Source organism: Pristiophorus japonicus, chromosome 13, assembly GCF_044704955.1.
Source record: "Pristiophorus japonicus isolate sPriJap1 chromosome 13, sPriJap1.hap1, whole genome shotgun sequence".
Taxonomy (NCBI): domain Eukaryota; kingdom Metazoa; phylum Chordata; class Chondrichthyes; family Pristiophoridae; genus Pristiophorus; species Pristiophorus japonicus.
In genome coordinates this window covers 129015051-129034705 of record NC_091989.1, presented here as the reverse complement: position 1 = coordinate 129034705, position 19655 = coordinate 129015051, and the positions used below count along the sequence as shown (strand labels likewise).

General features: G+C 43.0%; 1 protein-coding gene across 3 annotated transcripts in view; it reads right to left on the bottom strand.

Moving 5' to 3' along the window:
- aktip (akt interacting protein) overlaps nucleotides 1–19655 on the bottom strand; it is a 59920-nt gene that overhangs the window by 6721 nt on the left and 33544 nt on the right. For 2 of the 3 annotated variants that reach the window (XM_070896931.1, XM_070896933.1), the window contains exons 2-8: nucleotides 14636–14745; nucleotides 12845–13053; nucleotides 12349–12413; nucleotides 12156–12256; nucleotides 9938–10026; nucleotides 9201–9299; nucleotides 1211–1318 (exon numbers count right to left, since the gene is read on the bottom strand). In XM_070896931.1, coding sequence (XP_070753032.1) covers nucleotides 1211–1318; nucleotides 9201–9299; nucleotides 9938–10026; nucleotides 12156–12256; nucleotides 12349–12413; nucleotides 12845–13053; nucleotides 14636–14677 — 713 coding nt within the window. In that variant the 5' untranslated portion in view covers nucleotides 14678–14745. Of the gene's footprint in view, nucleotides 1–1210; nucleotides 1319–9200; nucleotides 9300–9937; nucleotides 10027–12155; nucleotides 12257–12348; nucleotides 12414–12844; nucleotides 13054–14635; nucleotides 14746–17165; nucleotides 17186–19655 lie in introns of those variants that run through there. The other variant, XM_070896932.1, reaches the window with a different exon arrangement.

The following is a 19655-nucleotide window of genomic DNA, read 5'->3' as shown; positions in this document are numbered from 1 at the left end:
AGTTTTGGTCTCCTAATCTGAGGAAGGATGTTCAGCAAAGGTTCACCAGACTGATTCCAGGGATGGCTGGACTGTCATATGAGAGACTGGATCAATTGGGCCTTTATTCACTGGAGTTTGGAAGGATGAGAGGGGATCTCATAGAAACATACAAGATTCTGACGGGACTGGACAGGTTAGATGCGGGAAGAATGTTCCCGATGTTGGGGGAAGTCCAGAACCAGGGGTCATAGTCATAGGATAAGGGGTAGGCCATTTAGGACTGAGATGAGGAGAAATTTCTTCACTGAGAGTTGTTAACCTGTGGAATTCCCTGCCGCAGAGAGTTGTTGATGCCAGATCATTGGATATATTCAAGAGGGAGTTAGATATGGCTCTTATGGGTAAGGCGATCAAGGGGTATGGAGAGAAAGCAGGAAAGGGGTACTGAGGGAATGATCAGCCATGATCTTGTTGAATGGCAGTGCAGGCTCGAAGGGCCGAATGGCCTACTCCTGCACCTATTTTCTATGTTTCTGCAATTTGACGGAAGTACATGAAATTAAACTGGCCAATGCTGGTACAGTACATGGGGCAAGCAGCCAGTTTAAATTGGACGTTGATGGTGCTCAGTGCCAATTTCACAAGATTAGTGGCAGCCCAGGATATTAATCACTGTTCTAAGCTGTACAGCAATAGCACAATCCATTCAAAAACAAAATGGGATTTGGATAAATGTTTGGCATTTGAATATAGAAAAAACTACACAGAAACTGCAATTTTCTACCACTTGCATAATGAAAAAAATGCCAAAATCTTCGCAAGTACACCCCTTTCCTTGGCAATAAAATACAAATTGAATAATTTACTCGTATGGAGTTAAAGGCCAGGCTGACAAGAGTATATTCATGACAGAACATTATTACACGAACGTGTGAAGTGTTGAGTTATATGACCAGCTTCATCAGGCCCTATTTAAATGTTTGAATATTGTTCATATCTAGCAAAACCCCATAACTCTAACCTTGAAATTTAAAAGTTATCTAAAATCAATCAATTACATTTTTTGTATGCAAAATGAGACAGGTTCTTCCAGGACAACAAAACAAATGGATAACATGAAGACAGAAGTCCAATGGAGCACTATACACATTTTTAAAAACGGGTTGGACACAGCACCATCATGAAGTTATCCTAATTAGTCTGTAACTAAAAGATCAGTGCAACTCACCTAATTGCATAAGGGTCATCCATTTTAGGTTGATCAAAGAGACGACTGTTGCATAGTTTCACACTATCAACGACTTTGCTTTTGAACAAGTGAATATCTTTTTCATATCTGGAAATAAATTTATAACTTCAGTGTGACAAACAACTGTTTCTAAGAACAGTTGAAAAATGCAGAAAAGTTGAAAGACAGCACTTAAAACTGTGACACTTGCTTTTAAAATTCATAAATTTACTCATGTTCTCACCATATCTTTACAGGTTTTTCTTTTATCAGGCCTCCAGATTCTGTACAATTTATAGAAAGGCAAAATATTCTTTGTGCAAGTAACAGTCCCAGATTCACAAATCATAACAACCTGCACAAAGTTGTACTTACACCTGGAGTATTGTGTACAGTTTTGGTCTCCTAACCTGAGGAAGGACATTCTTGCTATTGAGGGAGTGCAGCGAAGGTTCACCAGACTGATTCCCGGGATGGCGGGACTGACATATCAAGAAAGACTGGATCAACTGGGCTTGTATTCACGAGTTCAGAAGAATGAGGGGATCTCAGAAATTTTAAAATTCTGACGGGTTTAGACAGGTTAGATGCAGGAAGAATGTTCCCAATGTTGGGGAAGTCCAGAACCAGGGGTCACAGTCTAAGGATAAGGGGTAAGCCATTTAGGACTGAGATGAGGAGAAACTTCTTCACCCAGAGTGGTGAACCTGTGGAATTCTCTACCACAGAAAGTTGTTGAGGCCAATTCACTAAGTATATTCAAAAAAGGAGTTAGATGTAGTCCTTACTACTAGGGGGATCAAAGGGTATGGCGAGAAAGCAGGAATGGGGTACTGAAGTTGCATTTTCAGCCATGAACTCATTGAATGGCGGTGCAGGCTCGAAGGGCCTACTCCTGCACTTCGTTTCTATGGCCCCAAGTTTCCACACACGGCGAAAAAGGCGCACCTCAGAGCTGGGCGGCTGTTTTACGCACCGGAAAAAAAACGAGGTATTCTCGAGCTCCTTTGAGCTCGATGTCTGCTTGGCGCGGCGCACAGGGGGCGGAGCCTACCACTCGCGCTGATTTTGTAAGTGGGAGGGGGCGGGTACAATTTAAATGAGGCTTTTGGTGCCAGCAACCCTGCGCTTGCGCGTTGGAGCGTTCGAGCACACGCAGTCTGAAGTAAACATTGGCACTCGGCCATTTTTAAAAATGCTGTAGAAAAAGAGAAAATTTGTTTCTTGGACCCCTGCAAAGGCTTGCATTTTAATTTTCTTGATATTTCTGTCTGAGGGAGTGCTTTTAGCAGCACTGCTGAATAAATCAACTGCTGAAATCAGAGAGTTCAGCTTTTCACTGCTAAACTTGCAGAACCGGTGCCTCCAAATTAAGGACTGTGTTTGAAGAAATAAAAGTGCCAATTCAACTTTGCAATGGATCAACGTCCACCAAGAACAAAGAATTTCCTGCATGAGGAAGTGGAGATATTAGTTAATGTAATTGAGCAGAAATGGCAGGAGCTAGATACCAGCAACAGAGGTCGCATAAAAGTGCCACCAAAAGAAAAGAAGAAACGCTGGAACCAAGTTGCAGAAGATTACTGCGCAGTGGTGCATACCAGGAGATCTGGAAGTCAGTGTAAAAAGAAATGGCACGACCTTGGTCAAGTAGTTAGTGTAAGTAATATTTCCCATTTTTAATTTAATCGTAATTGTAACCTGGCTATCTGTATGTCCCACCTTGCAGACTGACACACTCTGTAAAAAGTTATATTTTACTCTTTGCAGAAGAAATTGGCCCACAACAAAAGGGAGGCAACTCGGACAGGAGGAGGCGTGCCCAATCTGCATCCACTGACACCCTTGGAACAAAGGGTAGCTGCTATGATGAGTCGTACATGGAGAAAAGCAATCGGTACAGCACAAGCTGGGCCCGCACGCGAGGAAGCGGATAAGTCCTGAAAATGCATCATGACCCTTTAAATCAACCTGCTGCCTGGCCTGCTATGTGTGAGAGTACTCATGCCACCCACCCGGCCCCCTCCCTTGCTGTTAAACATTTGACTGTTCTGATGTATTTTGCAGAACATGATGATGATGATGATGATGATGACGACGATGCTGCTGCTGCCAACCCTGAGGATCCTGAGGGTATAGAACAAGAACCAGTACAACCAGCTGCGGACGATCCAGACTGGATGATGGCAGTGATGACTGAAATGTCTGCAGGGGAGAGCTTCCAATTTAATGTTTATGAGCCCCCATCAAGGGGCATCAGAGTTTCAACCCCTAGCATAGGTCTTGGTTCCACCTTCCATGGTTTCGCTTCCGATGTTGTGGGTCCCAGTGGTGCTGCTGGTATAATGCAGCTTTCTACAGTCAGTGCACTACCGTCCCAGCCTGCGCCTCCCTCTCGCATAGGTTCTGGTTCCACCTACTATGGTTTTGATTCCGACGCTTCGGGTCCCAGTGTTGCTGCTGATATCATGGAGCAGTTTACACCCATTATTCCAACATCTCAGCTCACGGCTCGCACTCGAGTGCTGTCGTCTGGAACACCGAGTGTCCTACCGTTCCAGCCCGAGCCTCTCCCTCTAGTTCTGCCGTCTGCATCACAGAGCATCCCACCATTCCAGCCCGAGCCTCTCCCTCTAGTTCAGCCGTCTGGAACACAGAGCGTCCCACAGTCCCAGCCTGCGCCTCCCTGTGTAGTGGTGCCGCTTGCAACACCGAGCATCCCACCGTCCGTGCCTGCGCCTCCCAGTGTAGTGGTGCCACGAGGCAGACCCAGGCAGAGGAGAAGGAGATTGGAGACACGCTCTCCTGAGATGCAGCGTGCAACAGATGTGGCTCAGGTTGTGGCATTGGGTATGGAGACCAATGAGCTTACCCGATCACTCATCGGTGGCGTCAATGCAGTAGGTGAAGAGTTGACGGTCCTGACGGGAGAAATAGTAGTAATGACACGGGAACTTAGGGAGGGAATGTCCGAGGGAGTGCAATCGACGGCACAGGCCATCAGGGAGGGCATGCAAGTGTCGGCACAGGCCGTCAGGATGGGCCTGGTTGAGGTAGCTGCTGCAATAAGGGCACACAGCCCAGCCAATCAAATGACACCCCCATGAGGAAGTGAACATTCACTGAGATATGGATGAGACATGGTTGCAGCCTTTCTTTGCTGCTTTTGTTCTTGTTCTTGATGTAGCTGTAGTAGCATTTTTCAAATTGAAATTGTTTTGTAAATTTTGTAACTTATAAGGGATCTTATGGTTTTAAAGTGATCTTATAGTGTAAATGCTCTCACATTCTGTAAATTATTTAATTTTGCATCTAAAAAGTGATCTTGAAGTGTAAGTGATCTTAGAGTGTAAAATTTTTCACATAGAAAAAGTGTTTTGTAACTTTACAAGTTTATAAGTGATCTTAAAGTTTTTAAGTGATTTTCAAGAGTCATATTAAAAAGTATAGTTTGATACAACAAATATTTCATTAGAGTGACGTTAACTTTTCAATAAAATATTTTTTCATTAAAACTGTTTCATGTTCCATTAACACAACACAACGTAGGAACAACTGCAAAGAATAAACATGTCCATATGCAAAAGTGGTCGCAGAGCCCTCAGGCATCAGCAGTTGAAGCGTTCACGGATGAGCTGCTGGCGCAAGTCTTGAGCAATCTTTAAAGGGGCACGATGGACGGCCCTCCTCCGACCTCGTGCTTCGGCATCAGGCACTTGCATGCTTTCCTGATTGTCGTTATCATCCACATCCTGGTCTTCCGTAATACTATCATGCACTGGACCCTCACGTCAGTCTTCGGGTTCCACTACCAGCTCCTGCTGCCTCATAATGGCCAAGTTATGAAGCATGCAGCACACAACAGTGAAGTGACCGACAATCTGAGGAGAGTATTCCAACTGTCCTCCGGAATGGTCCAGGCATCGGAATCGCTGTTTCAATATGCCAATGGTCCTCTCAATGATGCTGCGCGTCGCAATGTGCGCCATGTTGTATTGACGGTCAGCTTTTGTCCGTGTCACGCGTAGGGGCGTCATGAGCCAGGTGGTCAGGCCATACCCTTTGTCTCCCAGTAGTCAGCTGGCTGCTGCTCAAACATGTCAGATAGAACGCTGTTGCGTAGGATGAACGCATCGTGGGTGCTGCCAGGATATCTCGCATCGACTGACATGATGCGTTGCTTGTCGTCACACACGAGCTGCACATTGATAGAGTGGAAACCTTTCCTATTTCGGTACTGCTCAGATTCCTCCACGGGTGCTCGCAAGGCTATGTGGATACAATCAATGCAGCCCTGTACCTTTGGGAAGCCGGCAATCCTGAAGAAGCCCACAGCCCTCTCATGGATCGCTTGTGCGGTCATTGGGAAATTGATGGAAGTCATTCCTTCGCGCATAAAGTGCAGCCGTGACCTGGTAAACGCAGGCATGTATTGCACGTTGAGAGATGGCACACACATCTCCAGTTGTAGCCTGAAACGATCCCGAGGCATAGAAAGAAAGTGCAGCTGTTACCTTCACTTCCACAGACAAGGTAGTTATCCTTCTGCTTCTGGGCTGCAAATCTGCTCTCACCATATCACAGATCTCAGTGACAACTTCTCTGCGAAAACGCAGCCTTTGCACACAATCAGCCTCGCTCATGTCCAGGTACGAGCGCCTGGTTCGATATTGTCGACGTGGGTAAGGTCTCTTGCCCATCAACCTACGGGCTACGACGTTCCTGGTGCGGTGAGCTCTAATCAATTCTCTCCTATGCAGTGAATTGATGGCAAACCATTGCATAATACGTGGTGTTGACAATGCAGCACCCATTCTGCAAATTTAAATATAAAACTGTCGATGTGGCTGCCTCTCCCTGTCCAAATGACCTCATTCCCCCTCACAGCTCGAAGGCTGCTGCTGTATCTTTGGCTGCCGGCCAGCCACTGACGCCGCCCCTAAAGCGTGGCCGAATGGCCTCAAGAACCTTAATGAGCTGCGTGTGTCCTGTGTTCATTCTTCGGCTCCCGGCCAGCCACTGACGCCGTTGCAATCCTATGGCCAAATGGCCTCAAGTCCGTCCGGGTGCTGCATCTTCACGGGGAATGAAGGCCTGCCTCAAGCACCAAGGCTGCTTGCTGCCTGCCCCTGCCCCCGAGACCGACGCCACACCGCTGCCTCAAGCACTGAAGCTCAGCACCAAGGCTGCTTGCTGCCTGCCCCAGAGACCGATGCCACACCGCTGCCTGAAAGGCCTACCTGAAGCACTTTCACACAGGTAGGAACATGGTTTATTTAATCTTTTCTTTGCTTATAAATTTTTATTCAGGTTGGATTTATTTGTATAATATTTGTATAAGTGTAACTAAGGATTGATTGTAGAATTTAATGACTTCCCTTCCCCCCCCCCCCCCCCCACACCTCGTTCCCGACGCCCAATTTGTAACCTGCTCCTGATTTTTTAAAGTGTAGACAAGGTTTTTTCAAGCGTACAAAAATCTTCATTTGCTCCATTCTAAGTTAGTTTGGAGTACATTTTCACTGTGGAAACTTTCAAATCAGGCGTCAGTGGCCGGACACACCCCCTTTTGAAAAAAAAAATCAGTTCCAAAGTGAAACTGTTCTACCTGACTAGAACTGCAGAAAACTAAATGTGGAGAATTCCGATTTCTAAGATACTCCGTTCTACACCAGTTGCTCCTAAAAATCAGGAGCAAATCATGTGGAAACTTGGGGCCTATGTTTGTACTGGAATGTAATGCAAATTAACAGTGTAAGCTCATTCTAGTGATGCGACTTAGACAAGATGCCACCATGTTCCAAAGCAAAATGGCAAGCTAATGACCAGATTTGGCTATTCTTAGCAGAATTTTTTTTTTAAATAATTGAAAGGTTCATCAATATCCCATTCATTATTCAAATGCCATTTTCTAAAAATTGCATCAATGCCCAGCTTATTCATTTATCAAACATTATTTCCTGAAATTATAAATATTCAGCTCATACCATAATAGGAGTAGGCCATTCGGCCCTTCGAGCCTGCTCCACCATTCAATAAGATTATGGCTGCTCCTTCTAACTAAAGTCCACTTTCCCACCCTAACCTATATCCACTGATCCCCTTAGTATCCAAGAATCCCGATCTGTCTTCAATATACTCAACAACCAAACATCCGCAGCTCTCTGGGGTAGAGAATTCCAAAGATTCACAACCCTTTGAGTAAAAAAATTTCTCATCTCAGTCCTAAATGGTTAACCCATTATTCCAAGACTGTGGCCCATAGTTCTAGACTCCCCAGCCAGGGAAACATCCTCCCAGCATTTACCCAGTTAAGCCCCTCAAGAGGTTCAATCAGATCACCTCTCATTCTTCTAAACTCTAAGGAATATAAACCTAGTCTACTCAATCTCTCCTCATAGGACCATCCCCTCATTCCAGGAATCAGTCTGGTGAACATTCATTGCAGGCAAGTACATCCTTCCTCAGGGAAGGAAACCAAAACTGTACAAGGTAGTCCGGGTGTGGTCTCACCAAAGTCCTATATAATTGAAATACCACCAACGATGTCTCCGCAAGATCCTACAAATCCCCTGGGAGGACAGACGCACCAACATTAGCGTCCTCGACCAGGTCAACATCCCCAGCATTGAAGCACTGCCCACACTCGACCAGCTCCACTGGATAGGCCAGATAGTTCGCATGCAAGACACGAGACTCCCAAAGCAAGCGCTCTACTCGGAACTCCTTCACGGTAAATGAGCCAAAAGGCAGGCAGAGGAAATATTACAAAGACGCCCTCAAAGCCTCCCTGATAAAGTGCAGCATCCCCACCAACACCTGGGAGTCCCTGGCCAAAGACTGCCCCAAGTGGAGGAAGTACATCCGGGAGGGCTCTGAGCGCCTAGAGTCTCATCGCCGAGAGCATGCAGAAATCAAGTGCAGGCAGCAGAAAGAACAAACCTGTCCCATCCCCCTTTCCCTCAATGACTATCTGTCCCACCTGGGACTGTGGTTCTCGTATTGGACTGTTCAGCCACCTAAGGACTCATTTTTAAGAGTGAAAGCAAGTCTTCCTCGATTCCGAGGGACTGCTGCTGCTGCTGATGGCTATAATTGCAGGAAGACTTCTTTACTCTTGTAGTCCAATCCCTTTGTAATCCAATCTCTTTGTAATAAAGGCTAACATTTGCTTTTCGAATTACTTGCTGTACCTGCATGTTAACTTTGTGATTTGTGTACAAGGATACCCAGGTCCCTCTGAATACCAACATTTCCCCATTTAAAAATATTCTGATTTTCCAAAGTGGATAACTTCACATTTCGCCATCTGCCACTTTCTTTGCCGAATCACATAACCTGTCTATATCGCTTTGCAGCCTTGGTGTCCTCCTCACAGCTTGCTTTCCCACCTAACTTTGTATTGTCAGCAAACTTGGGTACATTGCACTTGATTCCTTCATCCAAGTCATTAATATAGATTGTAAATAACGGAGGCCGAAGCACTGATCTTTGTGGTACTCCACTATTTACAGCTTGCCAACCCAAAAATGCTATTCCCACTGTTTTCTGTCATTAACCAATCCTCAATCCATGTTAATGTATTACCCCCAATGCCATGAGCCCTAATTTTGCGTAATAACCTCGTGTGGCACCTAACCTCGTGTGGCACCTTATTGAAAGCTTTTTGAAAATCGAAGTACACTACATCCACTGACTCCCCCTTATCGACTCCGCTAGTTACAACCTCAAAAAAATTAACATGTCAACTACCCTCTCAATAATAACAATCAATATTTGTGAAAGACTAGAGACACAATACACCAAACACTAAGGAAACAAACTATCAACTGTTCTTTAAAAAAAGGGAATTCTTTCAAACAACTCAATTCAGTTAATCCTAATTGTATCCACCAAAGTGATACTAAACCTCTAAGTCAGTTACATGAGTACTACTTTAGAAGCAAGACCTTAGAGAACTCTTAAAATGCGATTTTCTTTTCAGACTCACAGTACTGCAGCTTCAGGGTTCAGAGGATTAACTGTATCAATCTTGTAGAACACTCGACGAGCATACATCAGCACCTGCCAGATGTGATTATGATTTCGCCTGTGGGGAGAAAAGCATTAGGAAAATTCATACAATTACTAAGTCATTTACATTTGCCACTTTTTTCAAAGTCTACAGGGAAGTAGTATGTGAAACTGGGCAGATTTCTTCAGACATTTTCAAAAATTGCTGTGGAGCATTTGTGCCAAGTACATGGCCCAGTTTGCAACTATTTTGTGGGGGTGGGGAAAAGAGAAAAGACACTGTACAAACTTAACTACAACTCATTTTAGGATTTGCACTAGGACAGGTGGTCAACTATGAATTGATGTGGGAAAAACAGTTCATCAAAAAAGAAAATGCATGGAGAGGGCAGAGTTCCATTTTATAGAACAAAAAAGTGTGACTTTTTAAATAAATAGTTTTATAGTCGGACATTTGGCTGGAACTACTAACAAGATCTGCAATGTTTGTATCAATATAAATGAGGGCATGTTATTCTGTGAATGAAGCTGGTCTTTAAACACCCTGTGTATCGAGACCGAATTAAAGAAACCAACACAATGCTAAATCCAAGACAAATTTGCCATATGCAACATGTACATTTATTGCCATGGAAGAGATAACTATTCCACTCAAGTCCATTGCTACAACATATTAGTCAGCACCCCAAACCATTTTAAAATTAAACTACTAACCTCCACTTTGTGAATGCTCTTTTTACATCCAATTCTCCTGTTGTTGGATCTACTAGTGGGTGGAAGACTGGCATATCAAACATCAAGCGCTAAAATAATGAATATAAAGATGAAACATCGAAATTAATACTTTTTAAAAAATTCTTCAGAAGTTAACAATTCTGCTCTTCCTCATGGAAGTGTCCTCCCCTCCCCAAGGCTGAAATTTCACCGATGAGAGACTGGTATCTGCTGGCTTTGATGGTTACAGGCTTAGGAGGTTCAACAACCTTGTTTTAATGGTTGAACCCAGCAGTCAGTTTTCAATGTTGGCGGAGTGCCAGCGGAAGCAATCGATTTCTCCAAACCATTAAATATACTGAATTTACAGCAGATAGTGCAAACTTGAAACAGTATCAGGTGGCCTCCATCTGATCAGATGGTGGTTTGGTGGGGGGAGGAAAAAGATACTGGGTCTCACTGCTTGGATGGCCCTTAGGTGTCTGATTGGATCCAGCACAAAGCTACACTGGCACTTTTCACATCAATGTACACCAAGGATAGGTTCCATCAACACACAAATTTTTGAACACAATAAATTTTGGCCAAATCAAAAAGTTGATAAGAATAAATTAGTTACAGACTTGAAATGTGTCATTTTTTTTTTTAAAGTGACTGCCAAAAAACAATTATGCTAATGAGAATTCTTGCAGATTATACATACAGGTGCAACATCCCGAATCCGGAACGCCGAAAACCAGAATTGTCTAAAAAGCTGATGGAGTCATCCGGTATGGTCAGAAAACTTAAGGCAAAACCCAAAATCTGACATGGACTTTGTCGAGGATTCTGGATTTCAGACAAGAATCAATAGTTTGAAATCTGGAATCCTCGACTGAATCCGTGCCAGATTTCGGGTTTTGCTGGATTTCAGACCTCGCCGCTCAAAACCCAGCACAGATTAGGTCGAGGATTCTGGATTTCAAACTATTTATTTTTTGTCTGAAATCCAGAAAAACCCCAAAACCTGAACGGATTCAGTCCCGAGGACTCTGGACATTGTACCTGTACTATATTTTCCTCTTTAGGAAGATCAATTGCAACTTAGATAAATATAAAAAGAGAACATATTTAACTTTATGAATTCAAAATGATAGAGTACCCCATTACTACATCAATAGTGCAACTCTGCAACTGAGTCAGTAATCTGAATATGCACACCACCAAAAGCTAGGAGCATGAAGCAACCTCTAAAATCTATTGTCACATGCAGTTGGCTTTGCACCAGTCTCCATACATTGCAATCAATATGAAGCCCAAGTTTGAAAAGTTCCCAAATAATCTAACTAAAAAGTAGTCACTTATTCTTGAATTGCATGGAGGTCAGACATACCCGTAGGATCTCTAACAAATATTAAACCATGCACACTTCGGATGCCAGCTGATGGCACTCTGCAAACACTAACTTCACAGGGCGGAACTCAACACAGTATCACCTAGATTTGAAACCAGCACCCATAACACAGCTGGGCCTTTGTAGAATTCATTCCAAGCTTCTATTAAAATATAATTTGGAAGTATTTCACTTACCAGCTTTCCGCTGCCTCCCAGGATCACCCAAGCCATTTAAGGAGGTGGGACCCCAATGTGGCAATTAAGCCCCTGACTGGTTGGTTGAAAACTAGCTGCAGCGATAAGAGTTATAGCACTCCAAGATCAACATAGCTAGATTACCAACAGAACCAGAGTAACCGTTGACAGTTCTCAGATTAACAGGAGACCTGCTACCAATGGCCAAGTTAGCTCTTCTGTAGGGCACAAAGCACAATCTCAAGATGAAACCTCATCTACTGCACCCCAATGGGAGAGGGTGAGGAGAGAAACGTGCTCATGTCAAGCTGAATGAGTGGAGGAAGAAATCTCTGTTCTTACTCCAATGCAGTCTCACTTTTGAAGGTGGTATACTGCACTCAGACAGATGGGTTGAGTTATTTCATTCCTCACTTTAACAGACTCTGGGGAGTGAAGAAAAGCAAGAGTCAGTTGACTGGAGATGGTGATGCAAGTGTTACTTTGTTCCTTTTAAATTAAATGGTTTTCTTTTTTACGAAGTGTACAAATTGTTCTGTGGCTTGGTGTATTTCACCACAAATCATGCTGCAAACATTAAGATACAATGTTTAAAATATATACACAATCTAAAGGAAATGAACTAGAGTTGAAAATGAACATTACTTACAGGACAGTCTCCATCTGGATAGTTGTCAGGGATATAAATAGTAAATTTAAATACACCATCCTGGTACAAGCCATGTCTTATAAAGATCACCCCAAACCACACTGAAAGCAGAGACATGAAATAATTAGATTTTTTTTTAAAAAACAGAAATGGATGAAAAGCAAAGCCAGTCATAGATTATGATGGGACTTACTTAATGCCGATCCATATGAAGGCTGCACATAGACTCCAGGCAGCTTCTGCTTTACAACCAAGGTACTGTAAAACATTAACATGTAAACACCTCAGAGATTTCAAGCACAAATTACATCTGCTCGTCAGCAAGATCAAATGAACACCTAAACTCAATCTAAAGTTTCTTAATAAACCTGCAACTGTGGCACATGTATTAGAACTGCCTATTTCAACCAGTGTTCAGATTTTCCCTTCAAGTTGGGGAAATGCCATGGCTTCTCTGAAGATATAGCTGAGATTTAGAACTCTGCCTGAATAGACCATGAGAGCAAGCTTGCCACTATTGTAAGAGTCAGTAAACAGCTTTCTCAATTGAATTTTGCTACTTCATTTATTTCCATGAATTTCAACGGGATAATAGTAGATTAAAAAGTTCATGAAGCTGGATGAAACAAAACCACACAATGATATATTAATCTGCATATCTGGGACCACACTGAAGAGGTGCTACTTACAATTCAGCAAGGAGAGAATATTCTAGGTAGAAGGGACCATATGAAGCATGTGTTCCATTTGTTGACTGTGTAGATGTGACAGGAGAAATGGGTTTAGTCACAGGAACAGCATTTTTTGGTATAGAAGGCAACTGCTTCTTGGCTGATGAAGAGCGTGGAGGACTGGTCTTCTGATCTCCAGACACACCTCTTTCTTCACTGTCAGATTTCTGTACAACACAAGACCATTACCATGGGAAGGCAGATTTTAAAATTTAGAGTGTTCTACAAGATTCACAAATGTTACATGCAGAATTATAAATTTATGCATAGTATTGAAAACATTAAAGGCAGTTAGTGGCTAAACAGAATGGACAAACAGACTCATAACACACAAGGCATTGAGTAGGACAGACATATTCCCAGAGGCGAGAATGGATGGAACATCATCAATCCTTCCTCATTTAACTCCCGGCAACTAAGCCAAGGGTGTCATGGCACATCAGTCATTGAAGGTTGGCATGCAGGTGGTTAAGAAAGCAAATGGCATGTTGGCCTTCATAGCGAGGGGATTTGAGTACAGGGGCAGGGAGGTGTTACTACAGTTGTACAGGGCCTTGGTGAGGCCACACCTGGAGTATTGTGTACAGTTTTGGTCTCCTAATTTGAGGAAGGATGTTCTTGCTATTGAGGGAGTGCAGCGAAGGTTCACCAGACTGATTCCCAGGATGGCGGGACTGACATATATAGAAAGACTGGATCAACTGGGCTTGTATTCACTGGAGTTCAGAAGAACGAGAGGGGATCTCATCGAAACGTTTAAAATTCTGACGGGTTTAGACAGGTTAGATGCAGGAAGAATATTCCCAATGTTGGGGAAGTCCAGAACCAGGGGTCACAGTCTAAGGATAAGGGGTAAGCCAATTAGGACCAAGATGAGGAGAAACTTCTTCACCCAGAGAGTGGTGAACCTGTGGAATTCTCTACCACAGAAAGTTGTTGAGGCCAATTCACTAAATGTATTTAAAAAGGAGTTAGATGTAGTCCTTACTACCAGGGGGACCAAGGGGTATGGCGAGAAAGCAGGAATGGGGTACTGAAGTTGCATATTCAGGCATGAACTCATTGAATGACAGTGCAGGCTCGAAGGGCCGAATGGCCTACTCCTGCACCTATTTTTTATGTTTCTAACCTCAGAGCAGGCCAAAAATAGGCAAGACATTTATAAAAAAACAAAACCATTATTAAATGGCAAGGTAAATTATGCTTAGTACATAAAAACCTTCCCTATCAATCTCCACTGAAAAAAAATGTACATCCCACCATTCATTACACCTGTTCAAATGTGAAAGACCTTTTTGGTACTGGGGGGGGGGGGGGGGGGGGTGGGTGGGAAATCAACAGCTGTTCAAAATAAACAGATGGATTTTATCCAGGTCATGGAACTAGTTTTGTGATAACTGTCAGTCCCCAAGATTTACTGCGTGTCCTGCAGAGTATTGCAGTTGGAGCGTAATCAAGTCATCCTTTGCTATTGCTCCGAACGTCAGAAATAGTGTACGGTCAGCAATTCAGAAAAACATTACATGTGAAAATACAGCTGTTTTAAGGTCTGTAAACATGGACAAATCCTAGTAAAGTATTTAAAAATATAGACATACTCTTTTGCATACAAAAGAAACTTGCACGAGCAAAAAATGTGTTTTCAAACACTTGATTTTGTGCTTTCCTTGCTCTCCTCCAAAATGAACATAGATCATGGACAACTTTTCATTCTAATGCACAAGTTTGGGATAAAAGCTTTTCCATTACCTTTCGAGCAGAACTTGTAGACATGCTCCAGAAAGGGTTCATTACTTGTTCCAGCTTCACTACCAAGTCAACCGTACACCTGCTTGAACCTCTCTAGTCCACTTTATATTCTGGAAGAGAATTATTTATTTTTTTTAAGTATTAATTTCTAAAGTCTTAGTATCGGTCAAGAGTTTCAGGATACAATTCTGAAATTGAGGCTCTTCCACAATCCACAGTTTCAAATCTAGATCCCAAAGTAGGAGTCCGAAAAGAGAGGTCGCTTTGGATGTGCTCTTGAATAAAGAGCTAAATGCTTTTCTTGCGGAATGCTTGTCCCTGGTAATTTACAAAATGGTTACATTTTTACTGCAGATTTACATTAAATGCGGTTGTACATTTCTGCTATTAGCTAAATCCACAATTTATTATTTAGCATCTTTAGTATTTAGTTGGAAATAAAGATTGAACATTTCACAATCTGCAACACAACACAGTTACAGTAGCTCTCGAGTGCATTAACACTACAATTGTAAATTTTAGTTAAAGTTTCTGCCCTTGAGAGGCTTTACTTGAATTACTGGCTTTACCCAATTCGAGAGCTACTGTAACTCCTAATTACTTCCTTAATTTTTTTCTCCATTGGTAATGGGAGAGCGTCAATGGATACAATTCACCTACACCAAGCTTAAATTTCCTCCCACCCAGAGAGTTCAGTTCCACACCAATTGGGCCACACAGACTGATTGGGCAAAGATCGAGAACATTTGCATAGAAGTGTTAAATGAAAGTTAAAGGAAGTCAATGGAATAAGGTATAGTGCTGCTATGGTGATCAACTGGGCTCGGTACCTCAGAGCTAGGGAATGAAAAACAAAACAGTTGGATTCTCCCTCAATAGCTATCCAGTTCCCTTGCTGGAAAGAGAGTCTGGTCTGATTCTATGTTTGAAAGGCCTGACAAAGGTCATAGACTTGAAACGTTCACTCTTTCTCTCTTCACAGGTGCTGTGTGACCTGCTGAGTATTTCCAACATTTTCTGTTTTATAATTAATGAACTTACATTTATATAGAGCCTTTCACAACCTCAGAATTTCTCAAAACACTTTAAGCAATGAAGTGATTTTGAAGTAGTGCAGTCACTGCTGAAAACACAGAACACAATTTGCAAGGTCCCACAAACAGCAATGTGATAATGACCAGATAATCTGTTATAAGGAGGTTGGTCAAGAACTAAATGTTAGCCAGGACACTGGACAGAACTTCCCATCTCTTGAAAATGGTGCCCTGGGATCTTTAACATTCACCTGAGGAACATGGAACAGGAGTAGGCCATTCAGCCCCTCAAGCCTGTTCTGCCATTCAATTAGATCATGGCTGATCTGTATCTTAATTCCATCTACCTTGATTCATAAGAACATAAGAACATAAGAATTAGGAACAGGAGTAGGCCATCTAGCCCCTCAAGCCTGCTCCGCCATTCAACAAGATCACGGTTGATCTGGCCGTGGACTCAGCTCCACTTACCCGCCCGCTCCCCATAACCCTTAATTCCCTTATTGGTTAAAAATCTATCTGTGACTTGAATCCATTCAATGAGCTAGCCTCAACTGCTTCCTTGGGCAGAGAATTCCACAGGTTCACAACCCTCTGGGAGAAGAAATTCCTTCTCTCAACTCGGTTTAAAATTGGCTCCCCCGTATTTTGAGGCTGTGCCCCCTAGTTCTAGTCTCCCCGACCAGTGGAAACAACCTCTCTGCCTCTATCTTGTCTATCCTTTTCATTATTTTAAATGTTTCTATAAGATCACCCCTTATCCTTCTGAACTCCAACGAGTTAAGACCCAGTCTACTCAATCTATCATCATAAGGTAACCCCCTCATCTCCGGAATCAGCTTGGTGAATCGTCTCTGTACCCCCTCCAAAGCTAGTATATCCTTCCTTAAGTAAGGTGACCAAAACTGCACGCAGTACTCCAAGGTGCGAGCTCACCAATACCCTATACAGTTGCAGAAGGACCTCCCTGCTTTTGTACTCCATTCCTCTCGCAATGAAGGCCAACATTCCATTCGCCTTCCCGATTACCTGTTGCACCTGCAAACTAACTTAAAAGAGTTTCATGCACAAGGACCCCAGGTCCCTCTGCACCACAGCATGTTGTAATTTCTCCCCATTCAAATAATATTCCCTTTTACTGTTTTCTTCCCCCAAGGTGGATAACCTCACACTTTCCAACATTGTATTCCATCTGCCAAACCTTAGCCCATTCGCTTAACCTATCTAAATCTCTTTGCAGCATCTGTGTCCTCTACACAACCCGCTTTCCCACTAATCTTTGTGTCATCTGCAAATTTTGTTACACTACACTCTGTCCCCTCTTCCAGGTCATCTATGTATATTGTAAACAGTTGTGGTCCCAGCACCAATCCCTGTGGCACACCACTAACCACCGATTTCCAACCCGAAAAGGACCCATTTATCCCGATTCTCTGCTTTCTGTTCGCCAGCCAATTCTCTATCCATGCTAATACATTTCCACTGACTCCACGTACCTTTATCTTCTGCAGTAACCTTTTGTGTGGCACCTTATCAAATGCCTTTTGAAAATCTAAATACACCACATCCATCGGTACACCTCTATCCACCTTGCTCGTTATATCCTCAAAGAACATTCCATAACATTTAATACCCTTGCCCAACAACAATCTAGCAATCGCAACTTTTACATTTTCAATTGATATCTCTGAACTGCCTAGCTCTAATATTAAGGCTGTACCCCCTTGTTCTGGACTCCGCCACCAGAGAAAATAGTTCCTCTTTATCAAAGGAGGGCAGACAGGACATTAACGTCTGATCCAAAAGACGGCACCTCTTAGTGCAACACTTCCTCAGTACTGCACTGAAATGGCAGCCTAGATTATGTGCGCAAGCATCTGTTGTGGGACTTGAACCCACAACGTAATGACTCAGGGGAAAGTGCTACCATTGGACCAAGGCCAGTATAAGCTCACAGATGAACAGCCACTGAGACAAGCTACCCGAGGGCTCCCAGCATGGCTAGAACTTTAACTCACTAAATCAGTGCCTTAGCAGAGGAGAAAATTCAGGGAGGGGGGGGGGGTGTGGAGGGGTGGGGGTAAGTTAACAGAATTAGTCTGTAAAACAATCGCACACAATCAGAAAATGTTTGCTGCGAAAACGGTTGGTGCTACATCACTGGCAGAGCGACTTTGCCTTGTAATATTTGCTAAAACTACTTGCATTTACAAGTGATCGAACAAGCTGGAGAGAAAGAGCGCAAAACCAATACAGAGCACAAATAAACATAAGTATATGTAAAATAAAAACACAAAACCATCCTGCTTGGTCTTCATTTGGCAGAATTACACTGCAGTGCTGGAAAAAAAAAAGGCTACTGCCTGGAAGCACAGGAAGTGTACGGTCGGCTCCAAAAGGTTGCTCAGGAAGCAACTGTTTTGACATCTTCTGGCAGCTGGTGATATTCATTGCTAAGTCAGGCAGGCAGTGCCATAATCATCTGACAGCTTAGATATCTCAGACAGACTTAAGCTAGTTACAAAACTAAGCAGCCAGATCACCACTAGATCACTTTTTGAAAAGATGAGCTAACTCAAAGGTTTTAAGACTACATTAAAAATGTTGAAAATAAGTTCCTTTGTGTAGCTTATTTTGAACTTTGTCCTTGTGAACTGCTGCATTTAATCCTAATTTCTCTAACAGCACTTTGCTACAATAATTCAATTTGCAATTGTTCAATATATACTCCCTTTTATACGTTAATGTTTATTTGTGCTCTGCATTGATTTTGTTCTTTTTGTCACCAGCTTGTTCTATCATTTGTAAATGCAAGTAGTTTTAGCAAATATTACAAGGGGTAAAAAAAGGAATTAACCTCAGATTTCTCACTCAGCAAAAAAAAAACACAGTATATAGGATCCAAAATAACATCTGCACCAGAGACACTGGGGGTGGAGATGGTGGGCTGGTGCTTGGAGTGGGGATCCCCTATCGGTACATGGCTGGCAGCGTGGTCCACACTCCTGGGGTCTACCTGCCTTTCTTCCACCACACTCCTGGGCCACAGCAACCCTCTCGACTTTGCCACATTTTCTATGCTTTCCTCCCCCTCTGCTATTTTGGTTCAACTATTTACATCACCTCTGGATCCATCTTTTGTTTCTAGAATTGTCCCATCACCAAATTGTGCCTTGCACCATTATCCCTTTTTACCCTCCACCCTATCACAGACCTTTCCCTTTTGTTCTTTTTCTGTCACCCTTTTTTCTGGTTCTGTATTTGTTTAAAAGCTGTTCATCTCCAACATATTCCAGTTCCAGCATTTTATTGCAGATTTCCAGCAACAGTATTTTGCTCTTGCAACAGCATCATTGGTCTGTTTTTATAATCTCAGAAACTTACAGCACAGAAGGAGGCCATTCAGCCCATTGTGTCCTCGCCAGCCGACAAAGCTATCCAGCCGAATCCCACTTTCCAGCACTTTGTCCGTAGCCTTGTAGGTTACGGCACTTCAGATGCATATCCAAATACTTTTTAAAATGTGGCAAGGATTTCTGCCTCTACCACCCTTTCGGGCAGGGAGTTCCAGATCCTCATCACATCCGGTGAAAAAAATTCCCCTTGCGTCCCCTCTAAACCTATAAAATTACTTTAAATCTATGCGCCCTGGTTATTGACCACTCAGCCAAGGTCCTTCCTATCCACTATCTAGGCCCACCATTGTAAACATCTCAATTAGGTCTGCCCTCAGCCTCCTCTGTTAAAACAATCCCAGCCTATCCAATCTAAAATTCTTGAGTCCAGGCAACATCGTGAATCTCCTCTGCACCCTCTCTAGTGCAATCTTACCTTTCCTGTGGTGACCAGAACTACATGCAGTACTCTAACTGTGGCCTAGTGTTTCATACAGTTCAAGCATAACCTCCCAGCTCTTATATTTTATGCCTCAGCTAATAAAGTCAAATATTCCATATGCCTTCTTAACCACTTATCTTCCAGTCCTG